The sequence below is a fragment of the Papaver somniferum genome, chromosome 7 (assembly GCF_003573695.1).
Source record: "Papaver somniferum cultivar HN1 chromosome 7, ASM357369v1, whole genome shotgun sequence".
Taxonomy (NCBI): Eukaryota; Viridiplantae; Streptophyta; class Magnoliopsida; order Ranunculales; family Papaveraceae; genus Papaver; species Papaver somniferum.
In genome coordinates, this window is record NC_039364.1 from 240,623,763 (window position 1) to 240,647,165 (window position 23,403).

The following is a 23,403-nucleotide window of genomic DNA, read 5'->3' on the forward strand; positions in this document are numbered from 1 at the left end:
CCGGAGGAGGTAGAGAGCCATCAACAAACCCAAGCTTCCCTTTTGCATTAAGAGCCTTGGCGATGCCACGAACCCAAGATGCGTAGTTGTCTCCTTGAAGAAGTGGGGAGAATAACACAGTTGCAGGGTTATCTGAAGGGTGAATCGCATAAGGATCTAAAAACTCTAGGATTTCCAGAAACTTGGTTTGAGTGGTTTTCTGAGCTTTGGTTATTTTATGTGGATTGATGGGTCGGAGATGGAGGAGAAGATTGATCAGTTCCTGCCATTGTGATAAATCAGAGATGAAAACCGCGGAAGAGAAAAAAAAATTCATAGGATCTAAAAGGATGATACCATCTTAGATTTATAAGAAAGATAGAATATAAGTCTCACAATTGTGTAGACTCGATTGTTTCATTCAATATTTATACACAGATACAAGAGATAGATTGTTACAGTCAATCCCAATCCAAAATTATAAGATAAGATACAGCTGCAGCTTAGTTATTGTTACAACAGACTTGAATACAAGACTTGAACTCGTCAGATAAGTTGAATTTCTGCCGTCTATGCTAGCTATTATCTCGGCATATCGACTGCAGTTCGTTTGTACATTCCAGCACTTGGCTCATTGACTGCAGGTTCCGGTGTTTGCTTCACTTGTGTGCTGGTTGTACTGCTAAATAGAAGAAACAAGAGGGAGCAGAGGAAAGAAGTAGAAGAAATAGCACACAAAGGAAGAGATTTAGGTAAATTGGAGAATTTGAGCCAAATCCACATGGTGGTGGCTGCCCTCATAGCAACTTTTGCATTGGCAGCTGGATTTACGGTACCTGGAGGCTTTAAAAGTGATGGACCAAATGAGGGCATGGCAACTCTAGCCAAAAATGCAGCCTTTATAGTATTTCTAGTTTTTAATAGTTTAGCGATGCTCGTTTCTGTTTATGCTGTTTTCATTCACTTCTGGTCTAAATTTCATGCCACCGCTCTAAGCTACAAGTACGAATTAATATCAGCAGCAGTACCAACACTTGCTTGCACATTTGTTGCCATCTTAGCAATGTCAATTGCATTCATTACGGGCACATACACAGTTCTAAGCCATATACCTAGACTTACCATTCCGGTGTGTACACTAAGCTGCAGTTTCTTCTTTTTCATATTTTTCTTCATGTACCAGTCATACGAAATGTTAGACGAAGCAGATCGAGGTCCATTTGTTCACTTTGTTATTACAAAGTTTAATGTAGTATATCGATGCTCGAGAAATTAAGATATGTAAAACATTGCGAAAGCTTTTCAAATTAGTCTACATTTTTTCTTCAAATTACAAGGACTGCAGAGTGCACAATGATAACAACTTAACACTAAGAGAGTAATTGAGATGTAGAAAACCAATCAAGCAATGCCTGCAGGCTGCAGGAAGTTGATCAAGATATTTAACTATCATTGACTTCACAACTTGAAGAGCGATAGGGCGTGGACACCATCGCTTCCTTTAGAATAATAATGCTTCATGTACTCTGGAACCGTAACATTTCTGTAGACAGGTAGATCCTTGCCATCTTCTTCAGAAAGTAGCTCCTTAATTGGACCATTAATCTTTGACGAGTTCATGGCAGCTGTACCGAAAAATGACGCCACTGATAACCTTGGTCCTACTCGATTCGCCAGTACTCTATGTTCCGCACTCTTAAACTTTGCACTGCTCATTAGCTACACATACATATACCCAAATGCATCAGCCAAAACAGATACATAATTATGTGTACGATATTTACTTCAAGAATAGCGCATGTTTGTATGGATGTTTCAAAATATACGCATACCTGAATAAGGTCACCAATGTTAACTACGATTGCTCCGGGTATGGGTTTGACATCAATCCAATGGTTCTGATAAAGAATTTGTAGGCCACCAATGTTGTCCTGGAGAAGAAGAGTGAAGAAATTTGGATCGGTATGCTTATGTGCTCCCATAGTTAGTTTTGGTTGTGGGCAGGCAGGATAATAGTGACCAAGGACTGCTAAGAATTTTGTGCAATCCATGCCTTCAATTAAGATGATCCTTTTCGAGCCCAAGGCCTTCTGACAGTAACTCGATAAGAGTATCTCCCAGTATCCGAACATGTTCCGTGTACTCAAGAATTATATCTCTGAGGATACCACATTGATGTTCATAAGAAAAACATAGTTTACAAATGTGTAAGAAAAACATAGTTTACAAATGTGTAAGGAAATTATGTTATGCAAGTCAAAAAGATGAATTTGCAATTCACATGTGTACCTGCATATGTCTGGTAATTCTCGAGGGTCGATGAGATCTGGAGATAACATCGAGCAGATGAAGGTGTCTTTCCATTTAGCGGATTTTGTTTGAAACCAATCAAAACTGGTCTGGTACTTCACTTTTCTAGTGGAATCTCTTGAGTAGAATTGTTTCTTCACCTCTGTATCTTGCTCATGAAATTTAGCAACACCTTTTATCATCTCGTCCATCACGGTCTCAGGAATACCATGATTCAACAATTGAAAGAAGCCCCAAGATTCTGATGCAAGTCGAATTTCATTTACAATTTCCTTTCTCCGATTTTCCATCTCTTCCAAATCTATAACTGGAATCGCTGGCTCATGAATTTCACTCTTATCAACTAGCAATAACTTTTCCTCTTCAGCAAGTTCCTCCGGTGGTCTAACAAAGACTCTAGGAATGTTTAGGAGTCCAGTGTCAGCTACTCCTTTAACACCGGCTTTGGTATCGTCAATGGCCTTTAATTCCTTCATGCGGTCGTAACATGACTCTTCTTGGCCGGCTAGTTTTTCGCCATTAATGTAAGCTTTCTCCATGGAAGTGTTCATTGATTTGTTGATGTTGATGAAGAGTTGACCAAATTCTGGATTGGGCTTGTATTTGTTAACTCAATTTTTATTAAGGTTGATAATATTTTTTATTGTTGAGAAGTCTTGTTCTTGCTCCAGTCCACATGTATGCATCCTGTCATAAAAGAGAAACACTTTAAAATTAGACATTTTTATCAAAAACTTGACAGAGTTTCCCCTAATATCTCTCAATGATTTTTAGGTTTTCTACAGGATGAATATTGTAACTGGTTTGCCCATGGACCAGTTGGTGTGCACTTTGTGCTTGGGTACGGAACAAATTGTTATTGCAATGCTTACTTGGATAACATAAGACTTCCGCCCATGGTATGTATGCTCAACTGCAAAAATTGGATCATCTATAGGATTCTTTCTGAAGTTGCTTGTTTGTAATTGGAGTTGAATTCTTACTAGTTCAACGAGGCTTAGCAGGAAGCTCTAAGGAGCACCTGTTCTGAATCATCCTATTGTAACACTTCTGTAGGAAGGAGGAACATGGCTGTTAGGCTACTTACTCAAAGCTTGTGACATGATGGCATAAGCCTGAAAGACTGTTGCATTCTGCATAAAATGCACTTGCTAGGTGTCAATGAAAGACGACATACACAAAATATGAGTATCCATTTTTTGTTGGCATTTTTTATTTCTCGCTCAGTGCTCAGTATGAGTATCCATTTTTTGTTGCCAGTAATTGGTTAAAGAAAAAGATACACAGAATTGGGCCATGGGAGACCGCAAGATCAGCAGACCTTCTCAACAACTTACTACTGCAACTTGGGGGCAGGACTTAGCAGGAAGCTCTGAACAGAGCACCTGGGGGAGTTCTTGCCGGTGCAACTTCTGCACAAGGTCAACAAGACTTGGCAGGAAGCTCTGAATAGAGCACCTGTTCCCAAAACCTCCTACTGCAACACTTCTATTAGGAAGGGGGATCATGCTGATGACCGACTTATTTTAAGCTCGTGACACAATGACATAAAGCCTGAAAGATCATTGCATTCAGCAGGGTCTGGAATTGATACCTTATTTTACCAACTAAAGAGTTAAGCTCCGAAAGGCTAGGTTTCCCATCCCCTGCGACAAGCACATGCCTTTGTCTATGTAGCAACGTCATCACTAAATTGAGCCTGGCACAGAACAGGAATAAGATATTAAGCCGTCGCAACGGGCACGAGTTGAGATTGGGACTATCAAGGGTTTTTCACTGATGGCTGATGTTCAATTCTGACTAATGAGGCACCAAAATCCTATTCATTTCATACACAAAAGCAAGCATTGAACCATTTTCTGATAGTGATAATCATACAAGATACTTGAAAACAAAATGCATCATCTTTTTAATTGAACAAGAACTGAAAATCCAACAAAATTCCATAAAATGCAGCATGCATTCCAATTCCACAAATGCAGCATACAACTCAATTCAAGAATCAAAGGATTAAAGGAACTTCCATACGATTTTCCATTGAATTCAATTCTTGGTAGAATTCGTAACAGAACTCCAAATCTGGCCAATAGCACCAAAAACATGAGGAACAACACTCCCAATTCCACCAGCAACTACACCAATACCAAGCGTCTGACCAAAATTAGGTTTAGAATCCAATTTCAATTCCAAAATGTTCAAACGAGTGTTCACCGTATCAAGCATTCTTGAACTTTTAGCCATGAATTTATCTTTTTTACTTCCTTTTGAACTTAAGATCCTGAATATTACATTCTGTAAATCTTCAATTACTTTCATCGATGCTTCATTTTTCTCAAGCCCTTTGGATTCGTAGTGTGAGATTAGCTCTTCTGGTGTTGGGATTGGTCTCTTCTCATTTGAAGATGTTACAGCAGGTGTTGTTGACGATGATGATGATGAAATGGAATTTGGGGTGGCTGGTTGTTCCATTTCTTGAAAACCCTAAATTTTGAAGGTTTTGGAGAGGTTTTATCGGTTTTCTAGGAGATAAGGAAATTGGACCGAGTTTTCTAGGGTTTATCTGTTCTGGAAGAATGGGGACAAATGAAAGTCAGAAGTAGGAATAATCCCGTGCATAGTTAGTAATTCGGGATTCGGCAAACGTAAGGAACGGCAAACGTACGAGTATTATACGGTTTTGTAAAATTCAAATTCGGTCCAAAATTCGGTCAACGGGACGTGATTCGTCAGTAATTCGGAACGGTATACGTACGTGTATAATTCGATTTATAAATGTGAGTTCGGTTCTGAAAATTCGGTATCTATATATAATAAATAATTAATATTTATAAGGTCATAAATTAATTTTTATGCATATGTGTGAGTTATTTAAAGAAAAAATAAACTTAGTATGATGATATTAATAATATATACAACATTAGTCATCAAAGAGGACGTGGTATAGTGGTTTAGACGCTTGGTTAGCGAGTTTTAGATCTCTCTCACCTTCACCTTCAAATCTCTTCTGTCATTTTTATTTCATAAAAATTACAACAACGTCTAATATTGGGACGTGTATGCTTGGGAGGCAGTAAAGCCCCAAAAATAGGTCTTTGAAAACGTAAAAGCTAAAGAGTTTCTGGCGAATTAAGCGGACGTATCATTCGGGATACGTAAAGTTCGTGAATGATTCGCGAATAATCCGGGAATGCCACATAATACGCGTTTTGAGTTCGGAGTTGCAAACGTACGCGAATAAAACGGTAAAATTCGTGATACGGAAAAAATCGCGAATGATTCGCGAATCATTCGCGAACTTACTAACTATTGCCGTGAAGCCGTGATGAAGTATTCCAAGGTTACATATGGAATTGAAAAATTAGGTGAGGGTAAAACAAAAAAGAGAGTGGAATGCGAGAAAATTACATTGAGACAAGGTGTGAGTGAAATGGATCACTATCCCAAATATATTATTTGATTGAATGTAAGAAGGTAAAAAAACACAATGAATGTTGGTGATAGATAAACACAAATGCTAAGACCGGGGGTCTTATGGAGATGCCAAGCTTTTCCCAAATGCCTTTACATATCAGCCTGGAAAAGGCCTAGCTCTAACGGTAATTCTCTGAAAAATTAAGGGACGGCTAATGGTTAGCCGCTCTAAGTAAAAAAAAATGGTAATGCATCAATCGTTCCCTTTAGAACGAACAATCATTGCTCGTTTCTGCATAAACGGTCACTCATCACCCAATATCCTTATCTTGACCAGTCCAACCCAATTGAACCGGAATCATTGCCCGTTGTCAAATTTAGCCTCAAAACATCCAGAGAACTCGACCATAGTTCATTTGCTCTTCCCCAATTTTTCTTTCTTCTCACACAGGAGAGACCCTAGTTAACCAAAGAATCATTACCTGCACACTTTCACATATTGGGTTTGTTGAAGAAGCTCTAAATTGCAAGTTGGACTACTTTTTGAAGAGGTTAATCATCTCAATAATCAAAGGTTATCCAATGAAACCTTAAACCTTAGTTTTTATTTTTATTCTCAATTGAAAAGATCTTCACTATATTTTTTGATGAATAGCATAAATTGAATCCAAGTACTATTAGTTACCACTTTGTGTAGACTTTACTTTGTTTAACATTGTTATTTTAGGGACTCATATCTTAATTGCAAGTTATATCAATTGTTATGTTTGAAAAAGAGATAACTTAGATTACATGTCTAATTCTCTTGGTAATTTAGAAGATATAGATATTATCATGGTCATAATATGTTGCACTTTTGTTGGAATTCAATTGCAAATGTAGTTGGTTGTAAACTTTGTTATAGTTTAATTCTAGTGTCAAATTTGTTAGTTGTCCACTTTGCCACTATTAAATTGCTACTCCGGTGTTGTTGATTGAAGCATGTCTTTAATGAGATATATGTCAATCAAATTCGGAGTTCGTCTTGGCGATGATTCTGATGAAGAAGATACAAATCAAAATATTCTCATGCTATATCAGTTTATGAATCAATAGAAGTCGTGTCGAAGCTGATGCAAGGATGATGCAGGATTTTTTAATGATGGTTGCACTTGGGGACCGAAAAAGTTCCATGACCGTTTAGGTATGTATCGACCACTATTTTTTTAAGAATTTTGCATAAAATTTGTGAGGTTGACCCAGACTTTCGTCTAAGAAAAGATGCTGCAAGAATTCCCGGTCATAGCCCGCACATGAAAATGTATGCCGTTATAAAGTGTCTTTGTAAGCTATCCCACCTGATAGCGTGGATAACTACACCCGTATGGCTGTTTCTACTATTTACTATTATATCACTAGTGGAAAATGGGTTTTTTAAGTCTGTTTGGGTTTTATAAATAAAACTACCCTAGGCTTTCCTTATTTATTGGGCTTCCAAAAACAGCCTTTTTTTATGACAAAAACAAATCAAGCCCCCACGTCAAACTTAGTATAAGGGGGCAATTTAGTAAATACAATACACTTCCACGTGGATTTCTAATAAGACTACCGGGGGAATTGTTTATGTGGTCCCACTTCAAGTAAGACGGCCCGAGAGACTGGTTTTTATAAAACATTCTAGAAAAACGTGCCTCGTTTTTATCTCTTCTATCATTTACCCTAAACTCATCTCGTTCTTTTTTTCTTGTTTTCCACTTATAGACGGCAAACACTAACCTCTCTGACTCTCTCCATCTTCATCTCATCCTCTCTAACAATAATTGGGAAACAGATGAATCAACAAGAGAAATTGAATCCTTTGCATCATCTCCTCCACAAATCCACAAGATAACTGCAAAAATTTCTTTCTCACCCTTCAAAACGAAAAACCCCATCTTCTGAACTATGTTCATCATCGTTAAATAAACTCTTTACTTCATCTCCTCATGATCTATCATCTCTCTAAAAACCCAAACTTTTCCAATTTTAAAAACCCAATAATCTTTCAATTCTAGATATATGCAAGGTCGTCAATCGATTAAGAGCACAAAAGGAAAACCCTAACTGGTGTTGGATTTCACTGTGTTATGGGTGATTCTCAGTATTTCATTTACCAATAGCTAATTGCACGGTAAGAAACATAAAATCAAAACCCTAATTTTTCTAGTTTCAGTTTTCTTTGTAATTGTAATTTATACATCATTGATTTTATTAATTTTATCGCTGCAGCATATCGGTATTAACATGGCTATGGAGAATATGGGTCAAGAATAGTTGCTCAAGAAATTGTATGCTGAGCAGATGTAGGTCAGATTCGCTTCTCCCGATTCATTGATGATGTTTTCCGAATTTGATTTTGTTTTATTGGATTTGTCGTCTCATCTGAATTGACGAATCTTGGTTTACCTTTCAGGAATTTGGATTGGTGTGCTGATTACTACAATGGGTTTATTAACAAGGGAGTCGACCTCAGCTTCATTGTCTGTGGAGTAGTTTGTGTGTCCTTCACATTTTAATCTGGTAAAGGATATGTTTTAACTTGATTTTCGAGTTATTTAAAATTCTGATGGACATAATATTTTCATTGATATCGATCCACAGTATAAGTTCGTATTGTATGATTTAGTAATTACTATCTCAAACATACTTGTTCAAAGTTCAAAATGCTCTTGAATTACATATCGGTGGTCCTAGTTCAGTTATGTCTAACTATCATTTGCATTACCAGCTGGCGAGGAAGAATATCATCTGATCAACATATTTGGCTTTATGTTGAACATTGTGCAGACATCAATGTTTTCATTCAATCACTACCTGCAAAGGTTAGTTTTCTTTGGATGGTATATTGTGCAAATATTCAAATTTCAATGAACTATTATATATGACCGAATGACTAACTTTTTCAACACGAATTGCTTGCTTTAAGTATGCTTGCATCAATTTATCATTGAATCCTTTTCACGTTATCCGAATTTCAAAGGTTGTGCAAATGTTAACAACTTTTGATTTGGATTTGCAGGTAAGGTTAATGCTTTGAAGTGCTTGTTATCCCTGAATTCTAATACTTATTTGTGAAACACTGCAACAAAATGAAATTCTTTTTACTCTCATGGAATTCATTATACATCCAAGTGTTTGTTATCCCTGAGTTTTTATACTTACTCTGTTTGTAGGAATTGGTTGTAGCAGCTTGCACAATTACTTCCTGCTAGGTGGGGATACTTACTCTGTTCTAATACTTATTCAAAACAGCTAGTTGAATTGCGACTGGAAGACTTAATAGAACTACAATATGGAGTTGGAAAACCTGTGCTTTCGTGTATGTGTAGGTTTAGGTTGGGATAATATTTCTGTTTAGCTTACATCCCCATCTTTGTAAGCTCTATGACCTTCCGAATGTCTCTTTATATATGCTACTCTATATGCATTTGTGTCTTGTTATATATACACTTTGTATACCTATACACATTGTGAAGTCCTAATAGCTTATGTCATTGTGAAGTACTGTATGCAACCTTACTAATTCATATACAAGTGGCTAGTACAGGCAATATGTTATTGCCATCTCTTGACATGATTTTTACTCTGTTCTTTCCCCTTTTGTCTTTGTCTTAGTGTCTTGTGCTATTGTTTTTATTTAATATCTTACTAATATTTGTTTTCTAATGGTTCTTATCCTTAGGATATGAAGTCTTATTTCTGTCTACAAACTTCTGATGGTTCAATCAGCAAGTAGAATAAGAGGTTGCTATGTTCATCCCAATTGCAGAGAAGTGCTACAAAATAGCTAGCAAGGATCAACTAAGAACTACGCTATTTCACTTCACGAGCAAATACAACTATATTAAGCTTAATACTCGATCATTGTCGTTTCTATCAAATACCTGGCCGTTCTAATAAGGTTTGACCTCTCTACTATAAACATTTTGAATTGGATGCCTTTGTTTGTTTGTTAGCGTTCATTACAATGGCGAGTCTGGATAAAAATAATGAGTTAGTATTTCAGGTACTTGATCTTTGATCGCTGGCGTCGTCGAGAACTATAAATTCATCAAGTATCTGATCAGCTAGTCGACAACAGCGCTCAGGAAGCTTTACCTGCTACAACAGTTTACAACCTGGTAAGCATTTCAACATTTCTACGGAAGATGTGTTGCTTCCCTAAGATCCATAGGTCTATTGGTTTTGCATCTAATAATTTAACCATTGCTCCTCAATTCTGTAATGCCTTTGCAAATCAAGTATGGAAGCAACCTTCTTCTTATAGGTGGACAGTCAAAAGAGTTATCGTATGTTACAATTGGCAGCAGTGTCTCACTATACCTAACTCACTTGCATATTGTTGATACATGAAAAATACTATCCCTTAGCGAGGCTCGTGTGCCCTCAATGGGGAGGCAATCCCAACATGAGACATGGGGACTTGGAGACTAAAGTCCAAGTCCACCAAGAAAGTGTCCATGAAATGAAAAGGACAAGGGAGGAATTAAAAAGGAAGAAAGAAGTTTCATTAGAGAAGGGATGGCGTTAGTAGTAATTAAGGGAGTTTAGGACACATGGCATGATGTCATGAAAAGATGGGGCTTTTGGAAGGTCTAGATAAAGAAGGACAAGGTACAATGGAAAGACAACTCTCTCTTACTATTCTTAGAAAAGTGAGGTCATTTGGCTAGTTAGGACCGGTAGAACCTCAAACCTGAATTCACTCCTTAACATTTGGCGACCACACCCGGAGGCTCGTGCCTAGCTCACCATGACACACACATAAGGCGCTAACTCAGGCGCGACAGAGAGCCCAAAGATTCCCCCACTCAATTAAGAAAGCGAGAGGATAGGAATAGTGACAGACCCGATCACACAAGCGAAAAAACCAGGTGCCACGCGTGAAAAAGACGAATGACAGGAAACCGAGGAGGCGCCACCCACCCAACCTTCCCTCGAGGAACTGCAGAATGAACTAGAAGGCCATATACGAAGGGAACAAGAACTGAGAAAACTCATAAAGGCAGCCAATGTCGAGAAGAGCGTCAAAGAGACAACAAAGAACGCGGAAGAGGAAGAGCCCGTAGCTATGATACAGGAGGCGATGGCAAGATACTTAGAGACGAACTACAGGGTCGTAAAACAATACAATTACAACTTCGTGACGAGTCCTTACTCCTCTGAAATAACAGAATACCAGTACCCGGGGGATTACAATTCACCCAAATTCAAGTTCTACAATGGTCAAAGTAACGCAAGAAAGCACCTCAGTTGGTTCCTATCTGCTATGAATGATTGCGCAACTGATGTGAAACTATGCTTGAGAGAGTTCCTGAAGTCGCTAACTGATACAACTTTCACTTGGTACGATAACCTAAAGTCCGGAAGCATCAGCTCGTGGTTGACCATATCCACACTCTTCCTCAGAAAATTCTATTCAGCCAAAAGGAAAGTCACAACAATAGACTTGAGTAAGTCCAATCAACGCCTAGGCAAGGAGATAGGAAAATACATCGCCAGGTTTCGCCTGCTTACCCTTGATTTCCATGAGAGGATGTCGGGGAGGAATCACTAGCGGAAATTTGTGTGCGAGGAATGACCCCATCCTTCAGGAAAAGCCTAGTCAACTTTCGCTTCCCCACATTTGTGGATCTAGAAGAAGCAACCGCAAGAATCGCCGACTGCATTGAGGAACCGAGCTCAGACTACGTCTGGCGAAACTCGGTGAACACCGTTTCAACCACGCCCAGGAATACCCGTGCAAATAACAGCCGAGAGGGTTGGGGAACACATGCGCTTCCACCACCCCTGCCCTGTAGCAAAGAACAAATTGTGGGATTATTGGAACAATGGGTAGCAAACAAGGAAATCCAACTCCCGCCAACAAAGACTAACTCCAACACTATTGACATAAATGACGCCAGGTATTGCCGTTACCACCGCAGGGTACATCATCCTACGATCGACTGCTTCAATCTTCGGAGAATGTTCCAGAAAAAGTTGGACACAGGCGAGATTGAGATGAGCAACCCAGAAGGCGGCAAAACGACTCAACACCAAATCATGATGCTCTCCCCCGATCCGAGCGGGGACGTTTGGAAGCCATGGGATGATGAGGTGGAAGAAGCATGTGAAGTCGAGATGGAAAACCCAGCATTTTCAAACACGGACAGCGTGGCTTGCCAGTTTGCAAAAACGGTGTTAGCTGAACAATTCTTCGATTCCCTCGGTTTCAGTGAAGACCAAATCAGAGAAGCATCCAAGGCTATAACCATAGAGGCAGGAAGGCCCTGTGGTCTCCTCCCAAAGAAGCGATTGTGTTCACAAATGAAGATATCTGCTATCCGGGAGAACACCTCAGACCCTTGTACCTCACAGTGCACATCAACAAGAAAACGCTAAAGAGGGGTTTCATAGATGGGGGTGCATCCTTAAACTTAATCTCGATGCACACACTGGAAGTCCTAGGCCTGCAACGGTCTTCCATCAGAATGCGAGCTACAACTGTGAAAAGGTTCGGAGGCCAGGCTCAAACAGCCATTAGAATCGTCAGCTTGGTCATGAGGGTTGGTCCCATCCGAGGGCCAACACCATTTTACGTACTAGAAAAGGACACTACATTCCATGTGTTACTAGGGCGAGGATGACTACTTAATCATAAGGTAGTCGCATCAACGTACCACCAGTGTTTAAAGACTAACGTAGGCGGTAAGAAATACCGAATCCCCGCTTTGAGTAACCCCTTCGATCCGGAGGAAGCATACATGGCGGATGCAATCTTCTATGACGAGTCGAAAAAGAAAGATGAGGTGCCAGAAACACAACTCACCCCGTTAGCAAAATGGGGAGAGGAAGAAAAATCAGAGCCGGCCAAGTCCGTATTCGGCCCTTCAAGACTGGTGTTCCCAGCAGAGAAGAAGAGGAAACAAGAGGAGCAACCCAGTTTTCAACTTTTCTCCAAACCAAATGGGGGACATGTGTACCGCTTGAAGCAATTAACTGAGGGAGCGCCCGCAAGCACGTTAGATCACGCTGACTTGACAATGAATGAAGCGAAGCCTCCCAATGAAAGCGCCGAACAAAGTTTGTCTGAACTCCCTTACAACACGATCGATGATGAGGAGTTCCGAAGCCAATCGACAGGTACTACCACCAAAGCTGCTGAAGAACGAACACCAGGAAATCTCACTATGGATGGAATGAAAGAAGACATATGAACGCAATGAGACAAGCACCCGATCATGATAAGTAAGAACTTAAACAGAGAAGAGAGGAGGCCCTGATCGCGCTGCTTAAGGATTACAAAGATGTCTTCGCCTACGACTACGACGAAATGCCGGGTCTGGATAGCAACCTGGTTGTCCACAACCTCGGGGTATCACCTGAATTAAAACTTGTGAAACAAAGGAGCATGGAATTTCCCAGGACCACTGCTCTCGCGATAAAGGAAGAAGTGTGAACGATTACTTAGATCCAAGTTTATCAAGCCTATCCAGCACACTACTTGGCTCTCCAACATCGTGCCAGTAACCAAGAAGAATGGGAGAATCAGGTGTTGCGTGGATTATAGAGACCTGAACCACGCTTGCCCGAAGGACGACTTCCCGCTACCAAACATCGACATGACGCTCGATGCGACCGGAAAGAAAAAAAGGTACTCCTTCACGGATGGCTTCAGCGGATACAACCAAGTAAAGATAGATCCTGTGAATGCAAAAAAGACCGCATTCCAAACTCCATATGACAATTTTTACTATGTAGTGATGCCATTTGCTCTGAAGAATGCTGGTTCCATGTACCAACGTCCATATTTCACGATCTGTTGCATCGGACGGTAAAAGTGTACGTTGATGACATCGTGGTTAAAACACAAGAAGCCGAGGATCACATCTCTCACCTGAAGACGGCCTTCAAAAGTTGCAAGAAGTTCAAACTCAAAATGAACCTCCTCAAGTGCGCCTTTTGGGTCGCATCAGGAAAATTCTTGGGATTCGTGGTGACCAGTTAGGGAATCCAAGTAGACCCGCGCAAAGTTGAAGCGATCACGACGATGGCTCCGCCAGCGAACACAAAAGAGCTACAGACTTTCATAGGACTAGTATCGTATATACGACACTTCGTACCCGGTTTAACGCAGCTGAATGACCGCATTCCTTCCCTTACTGAAGAAAGATGTACCTTTTGTGGGGCGGCCGCGGACGTCGACAAACCTTGGACCATGTTCTTTGACGGTCCTCCTACGGTACTGTAGGAGGAGCAGGAGTAGTCTTCGAAGCTCCGCGAGGAGAATTGCTCTCGTACTCTTTCAAACTGGATTTTCCGTGCAGTAATAATGTCGCGGAGTACGAAGCTTTGATTTTAGGACTTCGAATGACAAAAGAGCTTAATCTGGGGAGCGTATAAGTCAAAGGCGATTCTCGACTCGTAACGAATCACTTAGCCCCCTACTGGGCGGAAGCCCAAAGGATGATGAGTCAAACAGGGTCGACTTTGGACCATACCGGCAGGGAAACAAACATGCGGATGCCCTGGCGACCCCGGCAAGTAAGGTACAATTAAATGGTGAAGAGGAGGGTACAGTCACGATACGAAGAAAAGAGTTGTCCAACACTTGGAAAGAAGACTTGTCCTTCAAAGAGGCGGACGACTGGAGGCAGGTGTACATTGAAGACTTGACTCGAATGAACGAAGAGTGGGTGATTCCTACCCAGGCCTTGAAGCAGTTTGTAATGATCCAAGGAGCCCTGTACTACAGAGCAACCGGAGGGTCCCTTGCGAGATGTGTAAATAAAAGAGAAGGGGAAAAGTTACTCCAAGAATTACACGCGGAAACATGTGGGCAGACCGGCGTTGTTCACCTCTACAGAAAGCCTCAAAGGTTGGGCGTATATTGGCCAAACATGTCAGCTCAAGCGGTAACACTCCAAGATAGTTGCGCCGATTTCCAAGCTCCGCCGCAACTCGCAGAAGTCTGCACAGTCAAAGAAGTAGACTAGAGATGGCCTTACATTGATTTCATCCAACACAGGAAGCTACCCAGTGACAGGCAGACAACCCTAAAGATCCAAAAGAAGGCAGCGCGTTTCTTCATACACGAAGGTATCCTTTATCGCAGAAGTTATGGTAACACCGCGCTACGGTGTCTGTCGAATCAGGAAGCAGCTGAAGTCATGACCCGATTAGGGCTGCACATGGGTCGGGTTGGGTCGGGTTTGGCCTCACCCACCACCCGACCCACTGCTGGTGGGTAATTGAACTTTTCACCCGCAACCGACCCACCATAACAATGGGTCGCTTTTCACCCGACCCAGAATAAGGCGGGTTGGGTCGGGTCGGGTGGTGGGTTACCCGTCATAACTTGCAAATTACTTGTATCATGATTCATGAAGAATTACAAAATTCAAGTGTAGAAAATTAAAGTTACTTAAAAATGAAGGAGACAAATATTTTCCATAAACTTCTTTGTTAACACCTAATTTACTACTAGGGGTGGATAAACCATTTCCGACGAGGCATGCTGATCAGCTGATGAAGCAGCCATTAATCAATTTAGGGAAGAAGAGTCTCCGTGACTCTGTTTCTGAGAAGGAGAGAAGAAGATGCCGAAGTGATAGGTGTGGGCTGCGAGTGCGATGCTTAGTTAGGGTTAGGTATTTTATTTTTTCAATCCAATTGCTGAGATTCATTCTAGGATAGAAAATCTAAGGGCTAGCATGCTAGGGAATATTGGGCGGGTTGGTGGGTCGGTTCGGGTGAAGGAAGTTCCTACCCGCAACCGACCCAACATACGATGGGTTTTCACGTGCCTCACCCATAGTCGACCCATACCTAGGTGGGTCGGTTCGGGTACGGGTATTTTTCGACGGGTGTGGGTCGGGTCGACGGGTCGAGTCGGTTATGTGCAGCCCTAGACCCGATCCCACGATACAGAAGATCAAGGGATGCTGAAGTTGTTCTTACATCTTTATGAAGGGGGTTTTTACTGGCCAATCATGGAAGGTGATACCGCGGAACACGTCCGAAAATGCTTACACTGCCAAACACATGGAATTTGATCCAAGCGCCGCATGCCTTGTTGCATATCATAGTAACTCCCTGGTCGTTCCACAGTTAGGGGCTCGATCTCATAGGGCCGATCAACCCAACATCCTCGAAACGTCATAAATACATAATAACCGCCACTGGGTACGCGTCCAAGTGTGTCGAAGCAATACCCCTCAAAGATTACGCGGGTGCTACAATAGCCACATTCATTAAAGAGCACATCATTTGTAGGTTCGGCGCGCCCATGATAATCAGGGCAGATAACGCGAAGTCGTTTGTGAACAAGGACGTGATCGACCTGCTCCGCCAATACAACACAAGGCTTCACACGTCAACCCCTTATTACCCCAAAGGGAATGGGCAGGCGGAAGCAACAAATAAAACGCTCATCCGTATCCTTAGCAGAACAGTGTATGATCACCTTAGGGAATGGCATGAGCAGTTGCCATTGGCACTCCGGGAATAAAGGATTTCTAAGCACAGCTCAACGGGAGCATCACCTTGTTCGCTAGTCTATGGAGAAGATGCAATCGTACCCGCAAAAATTGCGATTACATCTGCAAGAGTAGCAATGGATAGCCACACCACACCACACCAGATGAAGTAAGCCGCTTCGCTCATTTAGACACCATAGAGGAAAGAAGAACACGAGCGGAAAGATTCGTAGAAGCTTATCGGAGACGCGCAGTGAACTACTATAACCAGAGCGTAAAGGAGAGAATGTTCAAGGTGGACGAGTTGGTCTTAAAAATCCCCCCACACGTACAAAGAAATGCCGGTGCCGGCAAGTTCGCTGCAAATCAGGAGGACCCGTTCACGATAAGGAAAGTGGCAGAAAGCGGATACTATAAGCATCGACGCATGAATAGAACCAAGGTTAAAACGCCTACCAATGGCAAGTGGTTGAAAAAATTCTACGCATAAGCCACACCATGTAAACATCCGTCTTAAGCAATAAAAGTAAGTTGATGAAAGTGGTGTATTCACAAAAGGTCTCAGGACAACCAAAGGCGTCTGGTTGACTGAAAAATTCACAAAAGGTTTCAGGACAGCCAAAGACGCCTGATTGACTGACAAATTCACAAAAGGTCTCAGGGCAGCCAAATGCGCCTGATTGACTGACAAATTCACAAAAGGTCTCAGGGCAGCCAAAGGCGCCTGATTGACTGACAAATTCACGCGCCTGATTGACTGAAAAATTCACAAAAGGTCTCGGGACCGCCAAAAGCGCCTGATTGATTGAAAAATTCACAAAAGGTCTCCGGACCGACGGAGGCGCCTGATTGACTGACAAATTCACAAAATATCTCAGGGAAGCCAAAGGCGCCTGATTGACTGACAAATTCACAAAAGGTCCCAGGGCAGCCGAAGGCGCCTGATTGACTGATAAATTCACAAAAGGTCCCAGGGCAGCCGAAGGCGCCTGGTTGACTGACAAATTCACAAAAGGTCCCGGGACCGCCGAAGGCGCCTGGTTGACTGACAAATTCACAAAAGGTCCCGGGACCGCCGAAGGTGCCTGGTTGACTGACAAATTCAAAAAAGGTCCCGGGACCGCCGAAGGCGCCTGGTTGACTGACAAATTCACAAAAGGTCTCAGCACCGCCGAAGGCGCCTGATTGACTGACAAATTCACAAAATGTCTCAGGGCAGCCAAAGGCGCCTGATTGACTGACAAATTCACGCGCCTGATTGACTGAAAAATTCACAAAAGGTCTCGGGACAGCCAAATGCGCCTGATTGATTGAAAAATTCACAAAAGGTCTCCGGACCGACAAAGGCGCCTGATTGACTGACAAATTCACAAAATATCTCAGGGAAGCCAAAGGCGCCTGATTGACTGACAAATTCACAAAAGGTCTCAGGGCAGCCGAAGGCGCCTGATTGGCTGACAAATTCACAAAAGGTCCCAGGATCGCCGAAGGCACCTGGTTGACAGAAAAATTCACAAAAGGTCTCAGGGCAGCCAAAGGCGCCTGATTGACTGACAAATTCACAAAAGGTCTCGGGACCGCCAAAGGCGCATGATTGACTGACAAATTCACAAAAGGTCACAGGGCAGCCGAAGGCGCCTGATTGACTGACAAGTTCACAAAAGGTCTCGAGACAGCCAAAGGCGCCTGACTGACTTAAAATTTCACAAAAGGTCTCGGGACAGCCAAAGGGGCCTGATTGACTGAAAAATTCGCAAAAGGTCTCGGGACCGCCAAAGGCGCCTGATTGACCGAAAAATTCACAAAAGGTCTCGGGACCGCCAAAAGCGCCTGATTGACTGAAAAATTCTTAAAAGGTCTCCGGACAGCCGAAGGCGCCTGACTGACTGACAAGTTCACAAAAGGTCTCGGGACCGCCAAAGGCGCCTGATTGAGTGACAAATTCACAAAAGGTCTCGGGACCGCCAAAGGCTCCTGATTGACTGACAAATTCACAAAAGATTGACTGACAAATTCACAAAAGATTGACTGAAAAATTCACAAAAAGTCTCCGGACAGACGAAGGCGCCTGACTGACAAATTCACAAAAGATTGACTGACAAATTCACAAAAGGTCCCAGGACCGCCGAAGGCGCCTGATTGACTGACAAATTCACAAAAGGTCCCAGGGCAGCCGAAGGCGCCTGATTGACTGACAAATTTACAATAGGTCCCAGGGCAGCCGAAGGCGCCTGGTTGACTGACAAATTCACGAAAGGTCACAGGGCAACCGAAGGCGCCTGATTGACTGAAAAATTCACAAAAGGTCCCAGGACCGCCGAAGGCGCCTGATTGACTGACAAATTCACAAAAGGTCCCAGGACCGCCAAAGGCGCCTGGTTGACAGACAAATTCACAAAAGGTCTCAGGGCAGCCAATGGCGCCTGATTGACTGACAAATTCACAAAAGGTCTCGGGACCGCCAAAGGCGCCTGATTGACTGAAAAATTCACAAAAGGTCTCCGGACAGCCGAAGGCGCCTGACTGACTGAAAAATTCACAAAAGGTCTCCGGACCGCCGAAGGCGCCTGACTGAAAAATTCACAAAAGGTCCCAGGACCTCCGTAGGCGCCTGGTTGACTGACAAATTCACAAAAGGTCCCAGGGCAGCCGAAGGCGCCTGGTTGACTGACAAATTCACAAAAGGTCCCAGGACCGCCGAAGGCGCCTGATTGACTGACAAATTCACAAAAGGTCTCCGGGCAGCCGAAGGCGCCTGGTTGACTGACAAATTCACAAAAGGTCTCCGGGCAGCCAAAGGCGCCTGGTTGACTGACAAATTCACAAAAGGTCCCGGGACCGCCAAAGGCGCCTGGTTGACTGAAAATTTCACAAAAGGTCCCCGGACAGCCAAAGATGCCTGACTGACTGAGAAGTTCACAAAAGGTCTCGGTACCGCCAAAGGCGCCTGACTGACTGAGAAGTTCACAAAAGGTCTCGGGACCGCCAAAGGCGCCTGATTGACTGAAAAATTCACAAAAGGTCTCGGGACAGCCAAAGGCGCCTGATTGACTGAAAAATTCACAAAAGGTCTCAGGACAGCCGAAGGCGCCTGACTGACTGACAAGTTCACAAAAGGTCTCGGGGCAGCCGAAGGCGCCTGATTGACTGACAAATTCACAAAAGGTCTCGGGACCGCCGAAGGCGCCTGATTGACTGATAAATTAACAAAAGATTGACTGACAAATTCACAAAAGGTCCCGGGACCGCCAAAGGCGCCTGGTTGACTGACAAATTCACAGAAGGTCCCAGGACCGCCAAAGGCGCCTGATTGACTGAAAATTTCACAAAAGGTCTCCGGACATCCAAAGGCGCCTGACTGACTGAGGAGTTCACAAAAGGTCTCGGGACCGCCAAAGGCGCATGACTGACTGAAAAATTCACAAAAGGTCTCGAGACCGCCAAAGGCGCCTGATTGACTGAAAAATTCACAAAAGGTCTCGGGACAGCCAAAGGCGCCTGATTGACTGATAAATTCACAAAAGGTCTCGGGACAGCCGAAGGCGCCTGATTGACTGACAAATTCACAAAAGGTCTCGGGACCGCCGAAGGCGCCTGATTGACTGATAAATTCACAAAAGATTGACTGACAAATTCACAAAAGGTCCCGGGACCGCCAAAGGCGCCTGGTTGACTGACAAATTCACAAAAGGTCCCGGGACCGCCAAAGGCGCCTGGTTGACTGACAAATTCACAAAAGGTCCCAGGACCGCCAAAGGCGCCTGATTGACTGAAAATTTCACAAAAGGTCTCCGGACAGCCAAAGACGCCTGACTGACTGAGAAGTTCACAAAAGGTCTCGGTACCGCCAAAGGCGCCTGACTGACTGAAAAATTCACAAAAGGTCTCGGGACCGCCAAAGGCGCCTGATTGACTGAAAAATTCACAAAAGGTCTCGGGACAGCCAAAGGCGCCTGATTGACTGAAAAATTCACAAAGGTCTCAGGACAGTCGAAGGCGCCTGACTGACTGACAAGTTCACAAAAGGTCTCAGGACCGCCGAAGGCGCCTGACTGACTGACAAGTTCACAAAAGGTCTCGGGGCAGCCGAAGGCGCCTGATTGACTGACAAATTCACAAATGTTCTGGACCGCCGAAGGCGCCTGATTGACTGATAAATTCACAAAAGATTGACTGACAAATTCACAAAAGGTCCCGGGACCGCAAGGCGCCTGGTTGACTGACAAATCACAGAAGGTCCCAGGACCGCCAAAGGCGCCTGATTGACTGAAAATTTCACAAAAGGTCTCCGGACAGCCAAAGGCGCCTGACTGACTGAGGAGTTCACAAAAGGTCTCGGGACCGCCAAAGGCGCCTGACTGACTGAAAAATTCACAAAAGGTCTCGGGACCGCCAAAGGCGCCTGATGACTGAAAAATTCATAAAAGGTCTCGGGACAGCCAAAGGCGCCTGGTTGACTGACAATTCACAAAAAGGTCTCAGGACCCCGAAGGCGCCTGATGACTGACAATTCACAAAAGGTCTCAGGGCAGCCAAACGCCTGATTGACTGACAATTCACGCGCCTGATTGACTGAAAAATTCACAAAAGGTCTGGACCGCCAAAGGCGCCTGATTGATGAAGAATTCACAAAAGGTCTCCGGACCGACAAAGGCGCCTGATTGACTGACAAATTCAAAAAATATCTCAGGAAGCCAAAGGCGCCTGATTGACTGACAAATTCACAAAAGGTCTCAGGGCAGCCGAAGGCGCCTGATTGACTGACAAATTCACAAAAGGTCCCAGGGCATCCAAAGGCGCCTGGTTGACAGACAAATTCACAAAAGGTCCCAGGGCAGCCAAAGGCGCCTGATTGACTGACAAATTCACAAAAGGTCTCGGGACCGCCAAAGGCGCCTGATTGACTTACAAATTCACAAAAGGTCTCGGGACCGCCAAAGGCGCCTGATTGACTGAAAATTCACAAAGGTCTCCGGACAGCCGAAGGCGCCTGACTGACTGAAAAATTCACAAAAGTCTCGGGACCGCCAAAGGCGCCTGATTGACTGAAAAATTCACAAAAGGTCTCGACAGCCAAAAGCGCCTGAGTGACTGAAAAATTCACAAAAGGTCTCGGGACAGCCGAAGGCGCCTGACTGACTGACAAGTTCACAAAAGGTCTCGGGACCGCCGAAGGCGCCTGACCGACTGACAAGTTCACAAAAGGTCTCGGGACAGCCAAAGGCACCTGATTGACTGAAAATTTCACAAAAGGTCTCCGGACAGCCAAAGGCGCATGACTGACTGAGAAGTTCACAAAAGGTCTCGGGACCGCCAAAGTCGCCTGACTGACTGAAAAACACAAAAGGTCTCGGGACCGCCAAAGGCGCCTGATTGACTGAAAAATTCACAAAAGGTCTCGGGACCGCCGAAGGCGCCTGATTGACTGACAAATTCACAAAAGGTCTCCGGGCAGCCAAAGGCGCCTGGTTGACTGACAAATTCACAAAAGGTCCCGGGACCGCCAAAGGCGCCTGGTTGACTGACAAATTCACAGAAGGTCCCAGGACCGCCAAAGGCGCCTGATTGACTGAAAATTTCACAAAAGGTCTCCGGACATCCAAAGGCGCCTGACTGACTGAGGAGTTCACAAAAGGTCTCGGGACCGCCAAAGGCGCATGACTGACTGAAAAATTCACAAAAGGTCTCGAGACCGCCAAAGGCGCCTGATTGACTGAAAAATTCACAAAAGGTCTCGGGACAGCCAAAGGCGCCTGATTGACTGATAAATTCACAAAAGGTCTCGGGACAGCCGAAGGCGCCTGATTGACTGACAAATTCACAAAAGGTCTCGGGACCGCCGAAGGCGCCTGATTGACTGATAAATTCACAAAATTGACTGACAAATTCACAAAAGGTCCCGGGACCGCCAAAGGCGCCTGGTTGACTGACAAATTCACAAAAGGTCCCGGGACCGCCAAAGGCGCCTGGTTGACTGACAAATTCACAAAAGGTCCCAGGACCGCCAAAGGCGCCTGATTGACTGAAAATTTCACAAAAGGTCTCCGGACAGCCAAAGACGCCTGACTGACTGAGAAGTTCACAAAAGGTCTCGGTACCGCCAAAGGCGCCTGACTGACTGAAAAATTCACAAAAGGTCTCGGGACCGCCAAAGGCGCCTGATTGACTGAAAAATTCACAAAAGGTCTCGGGACAGCCAAAGGCGCCTGATTGACTGAAAAATTCACAAAAGGTCTCAGGACAGTCGAAGGCGCCTGACTGACTGACAAGTTCACAAAAGGTCTCAGGACCGCCGAAGGCGCCTGACTGACTGACAAGTTCACAAAAGGTCTCGGGGCAGCCGAAGGCGCCTGATTGACTGACAAATTCACAAAATGTCTCGGGACCGCCGAAGGCGCCTGATTGACTGATAAATTCACAAAAGATTGACTGACAAATTCACAAAAGGTCCCGGGACCGCCAAAGGCGCCTGGTTGACTGACAAATTCACAGAAGGTCCCAGGACCGCCAAAGGCGCCTGATTGACTGAAAATTTCACAAAAGGTCTCCGGACAGCCAAAGGCGCCTGACTGACTGAGGAGTTCACAAAAGGTCTCGGGACCGCCAAAGGCGCCTGACTGACTGAAAAATTCACAAAAGGTCTCGGGACCGCCAAAGGCGCCTGATTGACTGAAAAATTCATAAAAGGTCTCGGGACAGCCAAAGGCGCCTGGTTGACTGACAAATTCACAAAAGGTCTCAGGACCGCCGAAGGCGCCTGATTGACTGACAAATTCACAAAAGGTCTCAGGGCAGCCAAAGACGCCTGATTGACTGACAAATTCACGCGCCTGATTGACTGAAAAATTCACAAAAGGTCTCTGGACCGCCAAAGGCGCCTGATTGATTGAAGAATTCACAAAAGGTCTCCGGACCGACAAAGGCGCCTGATTGACTGACAAATTCAAAAAATATCTCAGGGAAGCCAAAGGCGCCTGATTGACTGACAAATTCACAAAAGGTCTCAGGGCAGCCGAAGGCGCCTGATTGACTGACAAATTCACAAAAGGTCCCAGGGCATCCAAAGGCGCCTGGTTGACAGACAAATTCACAAAAGGTCCCAGGGCAGCCAAAGGCGCCTGATTGACTGACAAATTCACAAAAGGTCTCGGGACCGCCAAAGGCGCCTGATTGACTTACAAATTCACAAAAGGTCTCGGGACCGCCAAAGGCGCCTGATTGACTG

The 23,403-nt window shown here is 44.0% G+C and overlaps 2 protein-coding genes and 1 long non-coding RNA gene across 11 annotated transcripts; 1 reads left to right on the forward strand and 2 right to left on the reverse strand.

The window, feature by feature from the left end:
- Positions 1-1,269: 1,269 nt before the first annotated feature.
- Positions 1,270-4,844, reverse strand: LOC113299976 (1-aminocyclopropane-1-carboxylate oxidase homolog 3-like). 4 transcript variants are annotated; one of them, XM_026549103.1, is made up of 5 exons: positions 4,318-4,844; positions 3,884-3,988; positions 2,269-2,976; positions 1,812-2,137; positions 1,270-1,698 (listed from the first exon to the last, which is right to left on the reverse strand). In XM_026549103.1, the coding sequence occupies exon 1, from the start codon at positions 4,756-4,758 to the stop codon at positions 4,333-4,335; it is 426 nt and encodes a 141-aa protein (XP_026404888.1). In that variant the 5' UTR covers positions 4,759-4,844; the 3' UTR covers positions 1,270-1,698; positions 1,812-2,137; positions 2,269-2,976; positions 3,884-3,988; positions 4,318-4,332. The 4 variants fall into 4 exon arrangements, with proteins under 4 accessions (XP_026404888.1, XP_026404885.1, XP_026404889.1 ...); XM_026549100.1 differs by having other exon boundaries at positions 4,318-4,337; XM_026549104.1 differs by lacking the exon at positions 3,884-3,988.
- LOC113296255 (1-aminocyclopropane-1-carboxylate oxidase homolog 7-like) lies at positions 1,438-1,961 on the reverse strand. The gene is made up of 2 exons (XM_026544569.1): positions 1,812-1,961; positions 1,438-1,698 (listed from the first exon to the last, which is right to left on the reverse strand). Exons 1-2 carry the CDS (start codon positions 1,959-1,961, stop codon positions 1,438-1,440), a joined length of 411 nt encoding a protein of 136 aa, XP_026400354.1.
- A 2,555-nt stretch (positions 4,845-7,399) lies between the features above and the next one.
- On the forward strand, positions 7,400-15,397 carry LOC113299977. Of its 6 annotated transcripts, none has more exons than XR_003335323.1 (8): positions 7,400-7,849; positions 7,948-8,025; positions 8,132-8,238; positions 8,447-8,540; positions 8,892-8,930; positions 9,401-9,619; positions 9,725-9,839; positions 9,961-15,396. It is a non-coding gene; the product is annotated as an uncharacterized LOC113299977 (long non-coding RNA). The 6 variants fall into 6 exon arrangements; XR_003335325.1 differs by having other exon boundaries at positions 10,089-15,396; XR_003335321.1 differs by having other exon boundaries at positions 8,892-9,093; positions 9,725-15,397.
- Positions 15,398-23,403: the final 8,006 nt, after the last annotated feature.

Bases quoted from the DNA above. Each gene is read 5' to 3' on its own strand.
- LOC113296255 (XM_026544569.1), bottom strand. From the start codon at position 1,961: ATGGGAGCACATAAGCATACCGATCCAAATTTCTTCACTCTTCTTCTC. The intron at 1,699-1,811 runs GTATGCGTATAT...ATGTATGTGTAG, and splicing joins ACATTGGTGACCTTATTCAG to CTAATGAGCAGTGCAAAGTT.
- LOC113299976 (XM_026549100.1), bottom strand. From the start codon at position 2,840: ATGAACACTTCCATGGAGAAAGCTTACATTAATGGCGAAAAACTAGCC. The intron at 2,138-2,268 runs GTACACATGTGA...TGGTATCCTCAG, and splicing joins GAATTACCAGACATATGCAG to AGATATAATTCTTGAGTACA.